The 17,943-nt window shown below is 39.2% G+C and overlaps 1 protein-coding gene across 4 annotated transcripts in view; it reads left to right on the top strand.

The window, feature by feature from the left end:
• ZNF608 (zinc finger protein 608) overlaps positions 1 to 15,930 on the top strand; it is an 84,286-nt gene extending 68,356 nt beyond the window's left edge. For 3 of the 4 annotated variants that reach the window (XM_027879359.1, XM_027879360.1, XM_027879357.1), the window contains exons 4-10: positions 4,649 to 4,736; positions 5,199 to 7,653; positions 9,348 to 9,765; positions 10,327 to 10,499; positions 11,396 to 11,549; positions 12,779 to 12,860; positions 13,889 to 15,930. In XM_027879359.1, the coding sequence (XP_027735160.1) occupies positions 4,649 to 4,736; positions 5,199 to 7,653; positions 9,348 to 9,765; positions 10,327 to 10,499; positions 11,396 to 11,549; positions 12,779 to 12,860; positions 13,889 to 13,895 (3,377 nt within the window). In that variant the 3' untranslated portion in view covers positions 13,896 to 15,930. Of the gene's footprint in view, positions 1 to 4,648; positions 4,737 to 5,198; positions 7,654 to 9,347; positions 9,766 to 10,326; positions 10,500 to 11,395; positions 11,550 to 12,778; positions 12,865 to 13,888 lie in introns of those variants that run through there. The other variant, XM_027879361.1, reaches the window with a different exon arrangement.
• Positions 15,931 to 17,943: the final 2,013 nt, after the last annotated feature.

Below are 17,943 nucleotides of genomic sequence, written 5' to 3'. Positions count from 1 at the left end.
TCATTTCCAATTTGTGATGACATATTTCACTCTATGAATACAGTAAATAGCAAATTTTATGTCTGATCTTTGTCATTCAATTGCTGAGAAAGAGGAAGAGGGGACAGGAAGAAGAACAGATACATCACATCCACAGAACTCATAAAAAGTACTTATTTCTTTGGCTTTCTGGAATTGTTTTATTACAGATTGCTTTTGTGACATGTGACCTTTCATACCATAATAAAATCCGTACACATGGTCACAGTTGTTTTGTAGATTTTATCTATCAGAAGTGCTTATGTAAAATGGTTTTGTGCTCCTCTATGCATGTGCTAGTTTTTTTCTGTCTGGTAAATTTTTTTGCCATAAACATTGTGGTTTGTAAATATGATGAGTTAAGAAAAAAAGCTTATAATGGTACATGCACTGTGAAGGAAAACAGCAAAATACAGAATCTTTTCTTGCTCCTAGTAGGCTAATGAAATTATCTTTGATATAAAGGAGGGGCTTCTATTGACAGTAGTGGGCACCATGTAACATACTGTGTGTACCATTGTCATACATTAATGCTCTTGGGTATGTTCTTCCCTTGGCTAATAATGGATTTTGGCAGAAAAGGTACAGTAGGTGAACATGACTCCATTTTCTTGTGTTATCCTACATGTAAAACAATCGCTGCTTACTGTGTCTACTCCTTAATGATAACAAATAGCATGGGTAGTAACTTTGGAACTTTTAATTTTCTAACTCTTGATTGCTTTAATTTAGGACATATGACACTAGATACTGCAGAAGATATTGCTAATTTTGCTAACTGTGAATAGATACATAATTTGCAAATGAAATGATAAACCAAGTTAATCAAGAAGTTCACTCCCTCATTTGGGGTGATAAGTTTGTTGCGTCCAACTGTTGTGAACTGTCCTGTAGTAATTGGCCAAAGCCTTTGAGTTGACACCCTTGCTTGGTCAAAGAAGCTTCTACATGTAGTCTAAATATATTCACTGTTGTTTCATCCAACTTCACAAGAATAGGGTTAGATACTTATCTAGGTTTCCTCCTGAACTGGAATCTTAAAATGTACCCTCAGGTACACTGCATTAGAAGTATCCAAATTTTTTTTTTTTTGCATCCTTCAGTAATAGGTATTTTTAAAAGTTTAGCCTTTGGGTCTTTTTTAAGGGGAAAATACATATCTATATTCAGACAATATGAACATTCTGGGTTCCTCAAACTCATTGAATTTTCTCTCTTGCTCAGGCAATGGTAAATAGATTATTGTTACATGATGTGTAGTATAATGTATAGTGTAATATGAGAGGAAGTCTTATTATAGGGCCTTATGACTTGACACAGCCCCAGTGAGGTTTGATCTTCTATGTGATATATTACTTCACAAGATGGAGGAGATATGTGGGCAGCTATGCCCCAGGACACACATGCACAAAGAGAGGAGCTGGCATAACCTAGAGAAGGGTTAAGTGCATCTGTGACTGCATGTACAGTGCACTCAGAGGCAATACTCGGAGATGAGGTGAAGACTGCTCTAGTAATACTGGTGTACTGCCTTTGACACAGAGCAGTCTCAGCAGAGGTTCTTGTTTGGAGTTTGAACTCTGTACCAGGACAAATAGTCCACCCTGACTTGGTGCAGCAAGAATAATCCTTTCTCCTCAGGACTACATAGTGTGGATTACCACCTCAGTTATCTCCATTTTCATTTTCCAGTGCTTTGGTCCAATAAGCCTCCACCAGTCTCATGTTTTGTTAGATCAGTCTTACCTCCCATGTTACTTAAATTCTCTTAACCCATTTCTGTGATAATCTGAGAAGAGTAAATGAGCTACCTTCACTGCCATTTCTGTGGAACCTTACTTATGCCTGAGCAACATGCTGTCCAATAGGGAAAGGAAATTTATTCCTTCCACTCTAACACAGCATAGAGATTAATAGTCTCTCCTACTTACATGGGACCTTTTCTAAGACTAAAAAACTTAATGAGATGCTAAATGTAACTGACTTTAAGTGAGGAACTTGCTTGTGTTTGCTTTGAAAGACTGACTTTCTTACACTGGAAGGTCATTTGAATGTCTGTGAAGAATTACTGAAATATATATTGATTTCAGAGGCTTTTATTGTTATCATTATTCTATGCCTTCTACTTTGTCCTCTTTTCTATCAATAGATAAATTACTATCCCTAGGTCTGGTATATAAATTAATAAATTAATAAAATGCACATAGAGGTTGACAAGACTACAAATATCAGGAAAGATGGGATGCTTAGGTCAAAATAAACCTTTATTAAAAAAAATCCCACACCCAAAAAATCCCCAAACTCAGCCCCTCCCCTCCCCTCCCCCCCCAGAGTAACAAAAGGATAAAGGTGAACTACAGGAGAAAAATAATTGGCACAGATAATTCTCCAGTAATATGCTGTGGGATGTCATAAAACCCTCCTTGCTTTGTCCATTTAGGAGAGTGGACAAACACTGGTATGTGGGCAGGAGGGAGCAATGGTGCTACTGCAGGGAGATGGGGTGCATGACATGATAGAATTTAACAGTGGAAAATACCTGTGTTTTCTCTTGGAGCCTTACAGAGTCACAGATGACAAGCTGTTACAGGGGAAGGAGGTCATTGAGGTTACTAGAGAAACACCTTTTTAATCTCCTCTCTCTAGTGTGGAAGTGGCAGGTGGGAACATAGCTTGGAGCTTCTTGTTGCGAGAAACAACATTTCCACCAACGGGTATTTCCTCTGTGGATATACTGAGGTGTTCTCCTCCTCATCCTCCCAAGCCCCCAGCACCCCAGGCTGCCTCCACGCCTGTGGAGAGGGTGAGGCTAAAGCACCATGGGTGTCTCTGCAGGCTACCTAGTTTGTGTGGGTTGTCAAAATACAGCGTGGCGTATAAACCATGATAACAGAATCATGGGATCAGTTCGATTGGGAAAGACCTCTGAGATCATTGAGTCCAGCCTATGACCGAACAGCACCATGTCAGCTAGATTAGGGTACCAAGTGCCATGTCCTGTGTTTCCTTAAACTTCTCTGGGGATGGTGACCCCACCATGATCCTTCTTTGGGGCAGGCATTCAAGTTCTGGCTCTGACTCTGGCTGGAAGCGCTCTTTATCTTTCTTGCTTCAGACCAGGTTGCCCCAGCATAGAAAAGTCCAGTCGCGTAATCTTAATGGCAACAAAAAACCATATGGGGGATAATTTTCAAATCAGTTACAGAGGCTTTTCAAGGAAATCCCTTCTTCCCTGGTACCTCTGCTAACAACACTTAAAATACTTCCCTGCTGCTAAAAGACCCCCAAGGAAATAAGTGGCTGGTTGCGTGTTAACTTCACCTCAGTGCAGCAGAGGGGGATGGTTTTACTGCAAAATTTGAAACTGCTCTGGTAAGACAAAGCAAAAAGACAGGCTGGAAACATTCTGGCACAGTGCCATCATCATATCTGTTACAGAAACACTGCAGATAGAATAAGGGAAGTGTGGAGGAAAAACAAGTCACAAGGCTGGCAGCTGCGAGCTGGTGTCTTCACGCCTCTCATAAATTGGGAACATTTTGTATTGTGCCTTTCTTTGTTAGGTAAAATGTATTTTTTATTTCAGTGTGCGTTCTAATGAGAAGACATGTCTGGTTCAATAGTATTATCTTGTATTTATCTGTGGCAGTTAGTGAATTAAAGGGGTCATTATGCTGACTAGTCCATAAACATGATGGTAAATTATATGAAGAAGCATTTGAGGACAACCTGAAAACATTTGAATGACATCCCCCACATTTATTTTCTTGTTACTTATTATATCCTTACCATTCACACATTTTGTAGGTATAATTCAAATAAACCAAAATTAGAATTCTGCTTTAGGTGAGCAGACAAATTTGCATTTAATAAGAGTCAAAAGTGGAAAAGAAATTAAATTACAGTATGTTTTTAAAGGATCCCTTTTTCTACGTATATGTGTTGCAATTACTCTTAGCTTTACTGTATGGTTGAAGTTTCATGTCTAGTCCCTTGCTTTCCACGGAAGAGAAAGCAAGGCAAAGAATACATGTTTTCAACTATGTCTGCTGAACAAAACCTGCAGTGCGTATGTGTGTGTATTTGTGTGTTTGGATATGTGCAATTTCAAATAAATAGAGGCATCATTATCATATTGTTCAAAGCAAAGCAGATTCTTCTCAGTCACCTACTGATTCAAACACTGTAACTGGTGCTTAGTTTATGCTGGCAGGCTGCCAAGCGAAAGCAATTATGTGCAATAATAGCAAAATTAAGAGGTGAGTGTTGCTGTTTTACAGCAGGACATGGCAAAACCCATTTCCTTCTGTCAGCTGTATCTTGATTACACACACAGTCACACAGGCAAACTCTCTTACACACATATGTGTGTGCACACTCTTGTTCTTTTTGTTTGCTGTCTTTCCTGTGGGTTTTAACTTGAGGTCACTGAAACCAGAAAAGAGGAAGAGTATATACCACAGTGTTTGAAAGCAAATGAGTAAAGGTCTCACTTTGTGAGGAAGGGAAAAAAACCAAACCAAACAAAAAACAAACAACTAAACAAACAATCCAAAAAAAGGCAAAACAAAAAGCCTACCTCGATTATTGTTGTAACTGTGGTAATACTTTCTTTTGCTCCCACTGGCAGGTGTCCTAGTGGTAAATGTTACATGGAGGAACAAGACTTACGTGGGAACACTGCTGGACTGCACAAAGCATGACTGGGCCCCTCCTAGGTAGGCAAACATTGTGATTCTGTTTTTTCTCTGCTGTATTTTAACCCCCAGTCTCGGTTAAGAGACTGTACCGAGATTAATAAAACACAACTGGTTATAATTGAAAACATGTACCAGTGACACGAGTAGTTCCCTGTTCCCCATTGAAATGTGGGGTGGGAACTCTTTTTTATTTTTCTTTTGTATTTTTGAGAGGGAAGGGGAAATACAGGGGACTCAGTCAGATGGCAGTTACTTTAAAAATGCACTTCTGGAAGTTTTGAAAATTTTTCGCTCCATTGTTGTAATTAGTTGCATGTGTCCTTACCATTTTTTTCCTTTATTAATGACTTTCCCTTTGAGACTCTATTATCAGAATGACATTGCTCCTTTAATGTGTATGAAGGTTCTGTTATGGGAAGCGGTGATGTTTTTTATTTTTTAGTTCATGACTCCTGCTGATGAAATCTCGTGTTCGTACAGGTTTTGTGAATCACCAACAAGTGACCTGGAAATGCGTGGAGGACGGGGCAGGGGAAAGCGGGCAAGGTCCGCTGCAGCTGCCACTGTACCTGGTAATGATGCAAGTTTTGCAGAGTCCAGAGGGCTTCAGAATAAGAATCGAGGTGGTGCCAATGGGAAGGGGAGGAGGGGCAGCCTTAACTCAAGCGGGCGGAGAACACCCCCCAACTGCGCCATGGATGAAGTAAAAGCCAGTCCCTCTTCAACTAGCAAGAGGAAAACTAAGCCTCCTATGGAGCTAGATTTAAACTCCAGCTCGGAGGATAATAAATCCGGAAAACGTGTTCGTACTAACTCTAGAAGCACTCCCACCACCCCACAGGGGAAACCTGAGGCTAATTTTTTGGACCAAGGCTGCTCTTCTCCAGTGCTGATTGACTGTCCTCACCCCAACTGCAACAAAAAGTACAAGCATATTAATGGATTACGTTATCATCAGGCTCATGCACATTTAGACCCAGAAAACAAACTGGAGTTTGAGCCTGACAGTGAAGACAAAATTTCAGACTGTGAGGAAGCACTGAGCAATGTGGCACTTGAATGCAGTGAGCAAAGCACAAATTTGCCAGGCTTTGATCCGCTAAAAGCACCAACATCTCCTTCCTCCATTGCTACCCCAGGGACCCCAAAGGGAAAGAGGGAACTGACTAGCAATGGCCCTGGTTCAGTTATCAGTTCCAAAACTGGAAAGAATTCTGGCAAAAAGAAGGGTCTGAACAGTGAACTGAACAGCCTTCCAGTAATTTCTAATATGGCAGCCACACTGGATAATTGCTCAGTAGCAGATGGCAATTTGCAAACTGAAATGCCGAAATTGGAGGCTGAAGGCTTAATTGACAAGAAGAGTTTGGGTGATAAAGGCAAGAAATCGAACAATTGCAAAGTGGATAAAAACCTTTCCAAACTGAAAACAGCCAGGCCCATTGCCCCAGCACCAGCACCAACTCCTCCCCAGTTAATAGCTATACCTACTACAGCCTTTACAACCACCACTACAGGGACAATACCAGGACTGCCCTCTCTAACAACTACTATTGTTCAGGCTACACCAAAGAGCCCTCCACTGAAACCTATTCAACCAAAGCCCACAATTATGGGAGAGCCAAGCACTGTAAACCCAGCTCTCACATCACTCAAAGACAAAAAGAAAAAGGAGAAGCGAAAGCTGAAGGACAAAGAAAGCAAGGAGACGGGCAGCCCCAAGATGGATTCTAAGTTGGGAAAGCTGGAGGATTCAAAAGGGTCTGGGAAAGACTTATCTGGACATTTTTTAAAGGACCATCTCAACAAGAATGAAGTGCTAGCTAATGGACTATCAGAGTCTCAAGAGAGCAGGATGGCAAGTATTAAGGCTGAAGCTGATAAAGTTTACACGTTCACAGACAATGCGCCCAGCCCTTCCATAGGGAGTGCCTCCAGAATGGAATGCAGCACTTTGGTGAATGGACAATCTGCCATGGCGCCACTGCACGTGTTGACACAAAATGGCGCAGATAGCACGGCTGCCAAAACCAACAGCCCTGCTTACTCAGATATTTCTGATGCAGCTGATGATGGTGGCTCTGACAGCAGGTCAGAGGGCATGAGGTCAAAGGCCAGCTCTCCGTCAGATATTATTTCTAATAAAGATGGTGTTGTAAAAGGACATTCTTCAACCACAGCACAATCGGCTCAAGCAAAAGAGTCTCATTCTCCCTACTACCATGGCTATGATCCTTATTATTCCCCAAGTTACTTGCACTCTGGACAGGTCAGTGCCCCAGCAGCTGGGAACAGCAGTACCCCACAGACACTGAAGATCAAAAAAGAGGCTGAGGAAGAGGCTGAAAAGAAAGAGAAGGCAGAAGCATCAGATGCCAAGAAAAGCGAAAGCACTTCCTCTAATTTGCAGCCGCCACAACATCAGTCAGTAATAACACAAAGGCACCCTGCACTTGCTCAGTCACTTTATTATGGACAGTATGCCTATGGGCTCTATATGGACCAAAAGTCCTTAATGGCCTCTAACCCTGCTTACAGGCAGCAGTATGAAAAATACTACGAGGACCAGAGACTAGCAGAACAGAAAATGGCACAAACTGGGAGGGACTGTGAAAGGAAGAATGACCCCCCCTTGAAGGAGATTGGGAAGGACGACAACAAGCAGAAGAATATTCCATCTGCCACTATTTCAAAGGCCCCTTCAACTCCAGAGTCCAGCAAAAATAACACAAAAATAGGGTCATCAATTCCTAACAAAGGTGAGGAGACAAGCAAATCACAGATCCTTTCCAATCACCAGCAGCAGCTTCAGACAGAGAGTTTCAAAGCAAAACAAATGGAAAACCACCAGCTTATAAAGGAGGCGGTGGAGATGAAATCTGTTATGGACTCCATGAAGCAAACAGGAGTAGATCCAACCACAAGATTTAAACAGGTAAGATCACAGGAAGTGGAACAAGAGAGTCTTGATTTATGTTTAAGTCATGTGAGATTTTCCCCATGGTTCTGATATGTTCTTCTACCTCTGCAGCCAAACAAGCTCCACCGTCTTTTTTTTATGCTGGATAATATTGTAGTCTGTGAATAGACCAATAGACCTTCCAGTTGAGCTGCTTGAAAAGAGTAAAAATATAAATTAAAAATTCTAGTAAGGTGGTGACAGAACCCAGGCTTAAGACCTGAATAGACTATTTTAAATTATATTAATGAATAAAATTGAATTAGATTTCTCTTTTAGATGTAAATTCTAAGCATTTTGCTTAGTTGAGAAATTTCAAACAAAATAAGCAGCTTTCATTGTGAGAGGACTTAAAGTAGATTTGAAACTGGGTTTGAAGTGTTTCTTTTTTTTGTTAAAAGACAGTTGGCATTTACTAAAGATGGATGAGCTGGTTCTTTGAAGATCTGGCTTGAAGCATAGCTCTTTATCTTAACCCAAGGTGACCTTTTTGAAGCAGTTAAGTTCCCCTTTTCTCCTCAACCAACCTCAAGCCCCTACAGACCTACACAATGGATGAAATCCTCTCTCCATTGAAGTCAGTGATAGTTTTGCCATTGACTTCAGTGGAACCAGAATTTTATCCAGTGGCTTCATGCTAACCTTCCTAGATGTCTTCATTTGAGGCAATGTGACTGTCTGTGTGCATTGAACTGGAGTCTCAATGCCTGATGCTTTCATGTTCTGGTGTATGGTACATTCCAAACCTCACCCTTACAGACTGTTTTCAGGATACAGTGGGGTCAGGGGAGTGGGAGTTAGCCCTAGGCAGGAGAAGATTTCTGCTGATTCAAATGAATGTTTGAACCAGACTGTCCAAGCCTCTAGTTGTGTGCTTATATTTCTGTACCATAAATATCTGTCAATTGGCGGAAATCTTTGCAGTTAACTGTTGCATATTCTGTGTTAGAAGTTTTCCTGTTACTTCTCAATACTGATTTGGTGTGGTGTGTCAAAGAAATCACATAACTATGATATGTTTATAAATTGATCTGTGTAATATAATGTGTAAAAAGGTATTTACAGTGCCCAGTACATGCACTTTAAACCATGTGGTCCTAATCCTGTAGATACTTACCTATGTGTACTTCTGCAAACTTGAAATAAGACTGTCAGCTAAGAAGTCTTCCTTAATGTCTGACTTCCACTGATTCCCGACTGGGAGGCAGCATCTTTTCAGATAGATCAGTTTTTCATTTGCAGGTATTTTAAGTGCTCTAGCATATCATTAGCCAGTTTTAATTTTAATTTTGTGGTTCACAGATATTTTTTGCTCTCCAGTGGGAAAATCTCTCTGTGGGCTTTAATTAAAATGTTTTATGAATAGCATGGTCTCAGAACTTTGTTACAATGCATATGTATTTCATGATTAAACTAGTTAAAGGCATGAAGAAGGATATAAGATGAAGCAATTGAATTAAATTTTGATAATAGTCTCTTGCTCCTTCATGGGAATATTGGTTTGACTTTGAGCTCAAGGCACTCTGTAGCAAGCAAACCTCTCTTCTATGTAATATAGATATGGTATTAAAACAGCTATTAAAAATACATTAACTGAAGTATGGGAAATATCAATAATGAACTTATTTCAATATCTAAGTTCAGAACAATTTTTTGCTTCTCTGTATTAGGATCCAGATTCACGAACATGGCATCATTATGTCTATCAGCCCAAATACCTTGATCAGCAAAAATCAGAAGAACTTGATCGTGAGAAAAAGTTAAAAGAAGACAGCCCTAGAAAAACACCTAACAAGGAAAGTTCCCTGCCTAACCTTCCTGTCTCATTAACAAGCATTAAAGAGGAGCCTAAAGAGGTCAAGCGTTCTGATTCTCAATCAGTGGATGAGAGCAAGATAAAAAATGATGATCAAAAGACTCCTGTAAATTGGAAGGACTCTCGGGGTGCTAGAGTAGCAGTTTCCTCACCAATGAGTCAGCATCAGTCATATATCCAGTACTTGCATGCTTATCCGTATCCGCAGATGTACGATCCCAACCATCCAGCCTATCGCGCAGTCTCTCCTGTCCTAATGCACAGCTATCCTGGTATGTATTCTGAAATTTGCCTTTGCACCAATAGTTACAATTTGCACCTTCAGGTTGCAGTAAAGCCTACATTTTAGTATTTCTTTGAGTAGCTAGGGTAAATTATAAGCTTCATGGGTGATGTTGTGTTGCTTGTGCTTCTACTAGGGAAAGTTCTGTAAATGAAACTGATTTAATACAAGATAGTCCTTTTATGAACTCTCACAGTTCCCAGCTACATGTTTCTCAACCCTTGACAGTCTGCTATTGCTGTTAGACTGACAGATAGTTTATTGCCTATAAAAATATTCCAAACCCTTACTGTCAGAAATGTTATACTTACTATTCCTTTCACTTAAAGAGGACCCATAAATGCCTGAAATGGCTATCAACTGAACCCTCTTTATAACCTCCATTCATCAGGGTAAATTAGGTGATAAAACTGAAGAGCAAAGATGCCATTTGATAGTCATGTGATCTACTTTTGCTGTTGTGCTCTGTTCTGACATTCCCTCCTCCTACCTTGATATAACCAAAATATAAGAACAGTAGCTTGATGTGGTATTTATTGTTTACCTGCAGGAGCCTATCTTTCTCCAGGATTTCATTATCCAGTTTATGGGAAGATGTCAGGGAGAGAAGAGACAGAGAAGGTCAATACCAGCCCAAGCATCAATGCAAAAGCAACCACTGAGTCCAAAGCACTGGATTTGCTCCAGCAGCATGCCAACCAGTATCGCAGCAAGTCACCTGTTGTAAGCTTCCTCTGTTGTTACTGAAAAGGGTTACATACGGGCAGGAGTAGAGAAAGAACGTCACTTTAAGAAGCACACAATCTGGCATCAAGCTATGAATGCATGATTCTTCTTTATAGCACTGCTTAAAATAAACACAATTTATGGTCAGGATGCTTCTGTGGCACAAACTGGAAGTGACACATAATGCACTTCTGTGCTCAGAATCTTCCTATCTTGAATGTATTCATATAGAAACACAGATTCAGAGGTGCCTCCTGGAGCACAGTTTATTGTAGGAAGCTCCTGTTTGGAAACAGATAGTGAAATGAGCAGTTGGGCTATGGGATTTGGTTATATCCCCTCCTTGTATTGGCCAAGAATCTACATCTTCCAAAGAGCAGATTACCATCTCCCATTTCAGAAGATTTGCGTGTTGGAACAAATATTGATATTTCACTTTCAGATAAGTTGGTGCTAGTTTTAATTGTGAGCAAGTCACTGACTGTAATTCTAATTTTTAAAAGGTTTTCTGACTATTCAGTCAGGCTTGATCCCCAGAGTGCTTTAGAGACTTGAGGATTCATTTACATGAGCTTTCAGCAGCTCAACTAGGTTGTCTGGGCATTGGCAAGCCAGCCAACCTTCAGGGAAAAATTAGAAGTCATTGTGGTGGCTTCGAGTTGGAGTACGTTGCCTCAAAATCTCTGTGCTTTGGAAAATCTTCCATTAGCTAGAAAGACTAGCTTTATATTAGAATCAAGTGCAAATAATCAGTAGAGAGAATTCTTCAGAAAAAATTAGCTTTATCATTTGTTTTCAAAAAGTTGTTGATAGGTAGTGGCAAGTGTGGTTTTCTTGTGATTTCATCCCTTCTAAAATCCCCACATCAGTCTTCTGTCAATTTCTATTACTAGCCTGTGGAAAAATCAGCAGCTGAGCGTGAACGGGAAGCAGAAAGGGAGCGAGACCGCCATTCTCCTTTTAGCCAGCGGCATCTCCATACGCACCACCATACACATGTTGGAATGGGTTACCCCCTCATACCTGGACAATATGACCCATTTCAAGGTGAGCAGAAAATTTCCAGTGGTGGGATTAGCTTGTTTGTAGGATTGTTGCCTTGACATTGGAAATCATTCCTACATGAAACATTTTGAAAAGAGATCCCACTGTTAAATCAGAAGTGCTTTACCTTTAGGAAGAAGGCTTGAAAATTCACAGCGTGTACTAAGCTATATTAATAGCTTCATGCCTGAGAAATACCAGCTTCTGTTTCCAAAACTGGGTGTCAGAGCATTATTAAAGATGTACCAGTTAGTCTGATATTCATGTGAATGTTTTGATTCCTCCCGAAAACTGACATGAACTGGCTGAAAGGCAGTAAAAAATCCAAACCAAACAACCTCCTTTTTGTATAATTAGGGTTGTGTAAGCAATGGAGAAAGTGTAGCAAAGACAAAAGCTTTTTATACTGAACATATTTTATGTACAAGGCATTGCAGTCACAAGGGTTTGCGCTTGTTATAATTTGACCGTCTGAAAGAGGACTCTTTGTATTTTGGCAAATGCCGTGCACAAAGTTGCAGTCAGGGAAAAAGCACAGTAAGATGCAATTTATTCTCCCTAGGTTTTATACCGGTCTTTGAATGTTTTTTCTCTAACTGTGGACTCTGGCTGAATGAAAAAGATATTTCCTCCCATGCAGCAAAATATGTGCTACCACAATCGGTGGCTAAATGACATTATTTCTTTACGTTCACTTGGTGCCTCACCACTTTATTTTTCCTTTGTAAAAGTCTTGACATTTCTCAGTTTGATTCAGTGATTCCATATGCCTTTTGGGATGCATTATGCTTGTTCACTAGCAAAACTGTAAAAATTGTTAGTTATTATGAAAGTATTGTATTCGGAGCAGCTGGCATGTCGTTTCTGTAATGCACTGTATCTTTTGATTCTTGTTGTTTCCTGGTACCTATAATTTCTACTGAGCTTCCTATTCAGGAACTCATACAAACCACTTAGCATCATGCAGTGCAGTATTTGGAAAGCAATGCAGTATAAGTAGAAATGCTGTAATTTCTTGTAAAATATCTGTCAAAGACAATTCAGTTTATTATATAAAGGTATATTAATCACAACGGACAGACAATGTTGCCTGGAATATTTGCCATTTATGTAGTGTTAAGCCCCACTGTTTTCTGGCTGTTTGCCTTAGAAATGCTTCCTACCATTTCTCTGAACACAAAAATCCATTAAAAGCAGACGTACATCAACATTCCTTTGTTTCTTTCCCTCAGGATTGACCTCTGCTGCCCTTGTTGCCACTCAGCAGGTGGCTGCACAGGCATCTGCATCTGGTATGTTTCCTGCACAAAGAAGGTAAATAGCCAGTAAATTATATATCATAACATTGAAAGGAGAAAGGAAATCATAGATTTTTTAGCCTGATGGTCTGCAGTTCATTATATGACACAGTTTTTAAGGTTGAGGAAAAACTTGGTATTTTGGGTTAATTGCAGTTTTGTTCTCTTTAAGGTGACATTTTGTCCTTACTTGTGTCCTTTAACTGTAACATAGATCATTAGGAAAGAATTATTAGTCTGTCTACTGAAATTTTCCATAGAGAATCCTTTAAGAGTTTGTATTAAGATAAAGCAAGTGATTATTAAATATAATTTATGTTAATAGTAAGATTTAAGATAATAGTAAGATCCAGATTTTTATAACATAATCTTAAACTTAATATTTAGTTAGTTCTATTTATGACCAGGGAGACTTAGGATTTTATCTATTATGCAGGTTTGCCTCGCTTGGTGATTTTGCTTTCAGAAAGGTTTGTTTGGGAGCCCATTAGAGATCACTCTTATTTATTTCCACATATTTGCTGCTCAGTTATTTTCTAGGTTTTCAGTAGAATTTACTCTTCAATTATCATCCTTACTCTTCAAGAGAAAAGAGACTGTCCTGTATTATAATGATCCCATCTCAAGTGAAAAATCCAAAGCATCTTTAAAATTAGGGTTTTGTTCATCGCTGCCATGTTAAGCCTCAGAGTTCAATGTATTAAATAGGGGTAAAAATTCCATGGTTATGGATTTCTTTCTGAAAGCTAACTCTGAAAACAAGCAATGGTGAAAGGCTCTTAGCTGGAATTATTTGAGTAAGAAAGGTTTGTAGCTCTTAAAGAGCTGATGGATAATAGGGCATCAGAATCCACAAGATAAATCCCAGCACAGGTTACTTCTCAGTATGTTGTTCCTGGCAGGAGAGGGATTAGGACATGGCTTGCCATCTTTTCTGCTTGAGTTTGAGAATACTAGTACAGATTTCATGATGTATCCAAAGTGCAGGAAAAAAGTATGAAGAAGGACTGCTGCTTACTAAAACATTCTTCTTTCTCTTTTCAGAGAATGATGAATTTGGGGATGAACATTGTCATGTGACTGGATCACATGAGGAAGCGCTTTATTACAGACATCAGTTCCATGGTGTTAATTTGAAATGCCTTAATGGCAGGCAAAAACCAGTCATTTCATTTTTGTAAATTGCAGATTTTATCACAGAGTAACAAATGTTGCTGTAATTAGACTTCTGTTTTTATATATATATATATATGCGTATATATATATATACATATATATATAAAAATATATATATATTCTTTACTTTTTTTGTATCAGTACCAAGGCTCGCACACAGGGTCTGCTGCTAAGTTGCGAACCACACAGTAAATGGAGATATGTACTTGTCACGTTTAGAAAGCGTTAACCGCAAAAGGCTGTTTGTTTCTTTCCTTCTTCCTTTTCTTTTTATTTTTTCTTTTTTTCTTTCCAATTGTAAATAAATAATGTTATGTATCAGTGTGCCTGAACCTTGCATACCCTTCTGATATTTCCCACAAGCTCTCAGAGAGGCTAACTGTGATGACACTTTGGTACAATGTAGATGTCTATTTGGTGGTTCCTATTAAGATGCATCAGTGTAAAATGTTACTGTATTCACTGTTTCATTGTAATTGTGTTTTGTGAAAAATATACCTTTGGAAGGCATGGGGATTCTAGTACCACAAAAACTGTGTTGTATATAATGTATAGATTTTAAATGGAGATAATGAGCATCTGTGAATAATGAAATGTCTTTTTTGATAATCTTGAATGGCAGATAACCTAATAGCCTGCATACAAGAAGACATCTGTGATTGTTCTATTACTTGAATAGTCCTGCAGTCTTTTTTTTAATGTTTACAATTACCCAGATTTAGAGGAGAGACTTTAATGCCATTACCTGTTTACTTGTTTTATGCTGTAATCTAGTTTATTTTATGTAAAACGTATATCGAATGCTTTCATTTTTTTACTTGCCTTAAATAATTTGGCAATCAGAATAAAGAAATTTTTTTTTTTTTTTTTATTTCTGGGTGTCTATGGGCCACTTTAAAATATGTGTCATAGCTGTAGATTGCAGAGGCTGCAGCAATGACACAACTACAAGTTGTGCTCCTGCTGGGCCTGTGCCGTTGTCCTCTCCCAGCAGGAGATGTAGAGCCCAGGCCAGATGGCCGTGGACCTCTTTCAGTTGACCCTGATATGTTCAAAAAAAGGCCCATAGTAACACTTTCGATGGTATTAGTGGAACTGAAGTCTCTAATACCTGTTTTAAATCAGCTCTGTATGCTATAAATTATAGGCAAATTTTTCCTGTTATGTCTGTATTGTCCCCCTTCCCCCCCCAGTTTGAATAGATGCCTAAAAGCAGAGGAGCTGTCAATTAAAAAATAAATCCTTTGCTGTGCTTAATCTGCATTACCACAAAATAGTTACATTGTTTTGTTACAATATGGTTAACACAGCACACAGTAATATGAAATCACTAATCATGACATGAAAAAAAATGAGATTTACTGGTCAAGATTTGAGGCTTTAACTTTAGTCCTTTTCTGCATGTCCCAGTTACATTGATTGTCAAAATTGTTTTTTTTTTTTTTTAAAAGTTTTACTGATTTTTTTTCGTTTGTGTTTGTTGGTGGTTTTTTTTGACAGGGTGAATTACTGCAACTTAAAGGTTGTTCTTGAAGTCAGTTCCTTTTCTTCTACCTTGTGAATACTTAATACAGAAGGATGAATTAAAGATTCCCAACAGACAAGCACACTTGGACTTTTTATATTACTATGATGAATCTGCCATTAATATTGCTATAATTGTTTTATTTTTATAGGCATAAAATCAGTTCCCTTAGTGAATAGTTATAAGGTTTATTGATTTTTACTACACATCATTCATCTGTGGCTTACTATTATTGTCTTGTTCCGAACACATTCAGAAGTCTCACAGTGGTGACATACTACAAGTTAGCCTCATAAAAAATGGGAAGGAAGGGGTGTTTTCTTTGAAAAAGGGGATATTGTGAATGCAGGGCTCTTGAAATAATAAATGCCTTATTACTTCTATAGTAAAGGCTCAGATGGCTTTTGTGTTGAAATGTACCATTTATTTTTTTTTTCCCCTCGCCTAGACCAGTAATGCTTCCAGAGCAAAACACATCTTATAAATTCACACTATTGGTGATTTTGATTTAGTGTGGTTTGAGTGTCATAAGTAACTGGAATGAATTACTTTGATTGATACAGGGTAAGCAACAGTTAAAATTGCAATTATTGTTATAGCTTTATTGTATCCTTGAGGTCTGTAAGAGTGACTAACATCAATTGCCATTTATTGTCTTCCTCCACTTAAGATTATTGTCTTCCATCTGGCTTTATTGTCTTCCTTTTGGTTTAACACTTGCCATACTGACCTCCTTAAAGGCTGTGCCACAGTGAGCATGACTGTGATTCAGCACTCCCCAGAGCCAAAAGGTATCCATATCAGAGCATAGATGTGCAGCTACTTGGTCATCTCACCACTGTGTGAGCATCCAAAGAATGAGCAAACTGAAGCAGTTTGAAGGAAGACAATTTACACACATGGGAACCAAGAACTGCAGAGGCTGGTCACTGAAAAGGGGCAGCAGAAGCATCATGATACAGATATATTTGCACTCTGTTTTCCACAGGAGGAGCTTATACTCTTTGTTACCTCTAGCTGACACATCTACCTCTGCCCTTTCAGCAGCAGCTATCAGTGACCTTGTTCTTGTGCTTTATCCAGATGTTGCTGGATGTCTTGAAAAGATGAAGCTGGGCTTATGCATTACACTTATTTGAGTTTCTAGCCTGTCCATGCAAATGCAGATAGAGAAATTAAAGGTCTGTCAGTGTGAGCCCATCACACAGATCAAAAAAACCCAGCCAGGGAGCTACTGCCTGTGGTGCTTGCACTGGGAAAAAGTGGATGTGAACAGAGAAGGGGTGGGGAGTATTTTTAGCAATTACATATCTCTAGGGGCTGAAAGAGGACAGGGGTCTAATTGGGTGAGCTGGCTGGCTACCAGAGCTAGACTAGATCTAGTAAAAATGGGGGCTAGGAGTAACATTTCTCCAGTTTTGTAATTTTAGATCCCCTAGTGGCCTTGGGGAGCACCAGAGAAGTCACAGAGCTAATTCCATGCTGTACCATCTCCTCCTTGTTTCTGAAAGTTGCATGGTAAGCTTAGCCATTGGGTCAGTAGTCCCACTTGTCACTCTGACAAGTGCTGTCAGAACAAGGGCCTCCAAAGGACATGAAATTAAAGAATCCCCAAATCAATCTCAAACACACACTAGGGATTGTTGATAGCGCAAAAGCTGGCATAAACACAGGACACCACAGTGGCCTTTTGTATCTCACCATCGTGGCTCTTCTCATGGCACCAATGGAGTCAAGCAGGAAATCTAGTTCATATTTCCCTCTGGCATTAGGTGTCTTGTCACTATCACAACTAGCAAATACTGTCCTCAGTTTTCTGTCTCAGTAGCAACTCTGAAATTTCCTGTCTGGACTGATAAATTAGCAAACTTAAGGATTTAGCGAAGGTAATCATTATTTGCAGCCTAACAATATTTGTCATGCAGAAAACTTCGTCTCCACAATAATATGATAGAGCAGTGCTCCTGGGAGTTTAAAAGCAGATTTTTTTATTGGCAGATGAACTTCAGCAGACCCAGCTGATATCTGTAGTTCAGTTCCAGAAGCCTCACAGATGTTTCAGCAGCATTCTGTGGTCATTTTCGATGGTATAATGATGTATGTTAATTAATTATATGATTTCCATCATTTGAGTTTACTTATGGTAGAATACTGCTTACTTACTGCTATGAGCTTAATGCTGGAGGATTTATTCATGAAACAGTGCAGCAATGCCTGATTAAAAAAACAGAACTAAATCAGTAGGCAAAGACTCTGAAAGCCTGTTTAAACCCTTAATAGAGGAGACTAATTTTAAAGCATCCATCTTGACAAGTAGAGTAAATTGCTGCAGTTCTCTTAATTGTTTCCAGTGTCCTGAGGGCATTAACTCACCCTGCCCAGCCTTCCATGCAGCTTC

This window comes from Empidonax traillii, unplaced genomic scaffold, assembly GCF_003031625.1.
Source record: "Empidonax traillii isolate 1590-97213 ecotype Southwest subspecies unplaced genomic scaffold, ASM303162v1 scaffold54:size2178333, whole genome shotgun sequence".
Lineage (NCBI taxonomy): Eukaryota > Metazoa > Chordata > Aves > Passeriformes > Tyrannidae > Empidonax > Empidonax traillii.
The sequence above is the reverse complement of the archived record's forward strand: the minus strand, read 5'-3'. Positions and strand labels throughout refer to the sequence as shown.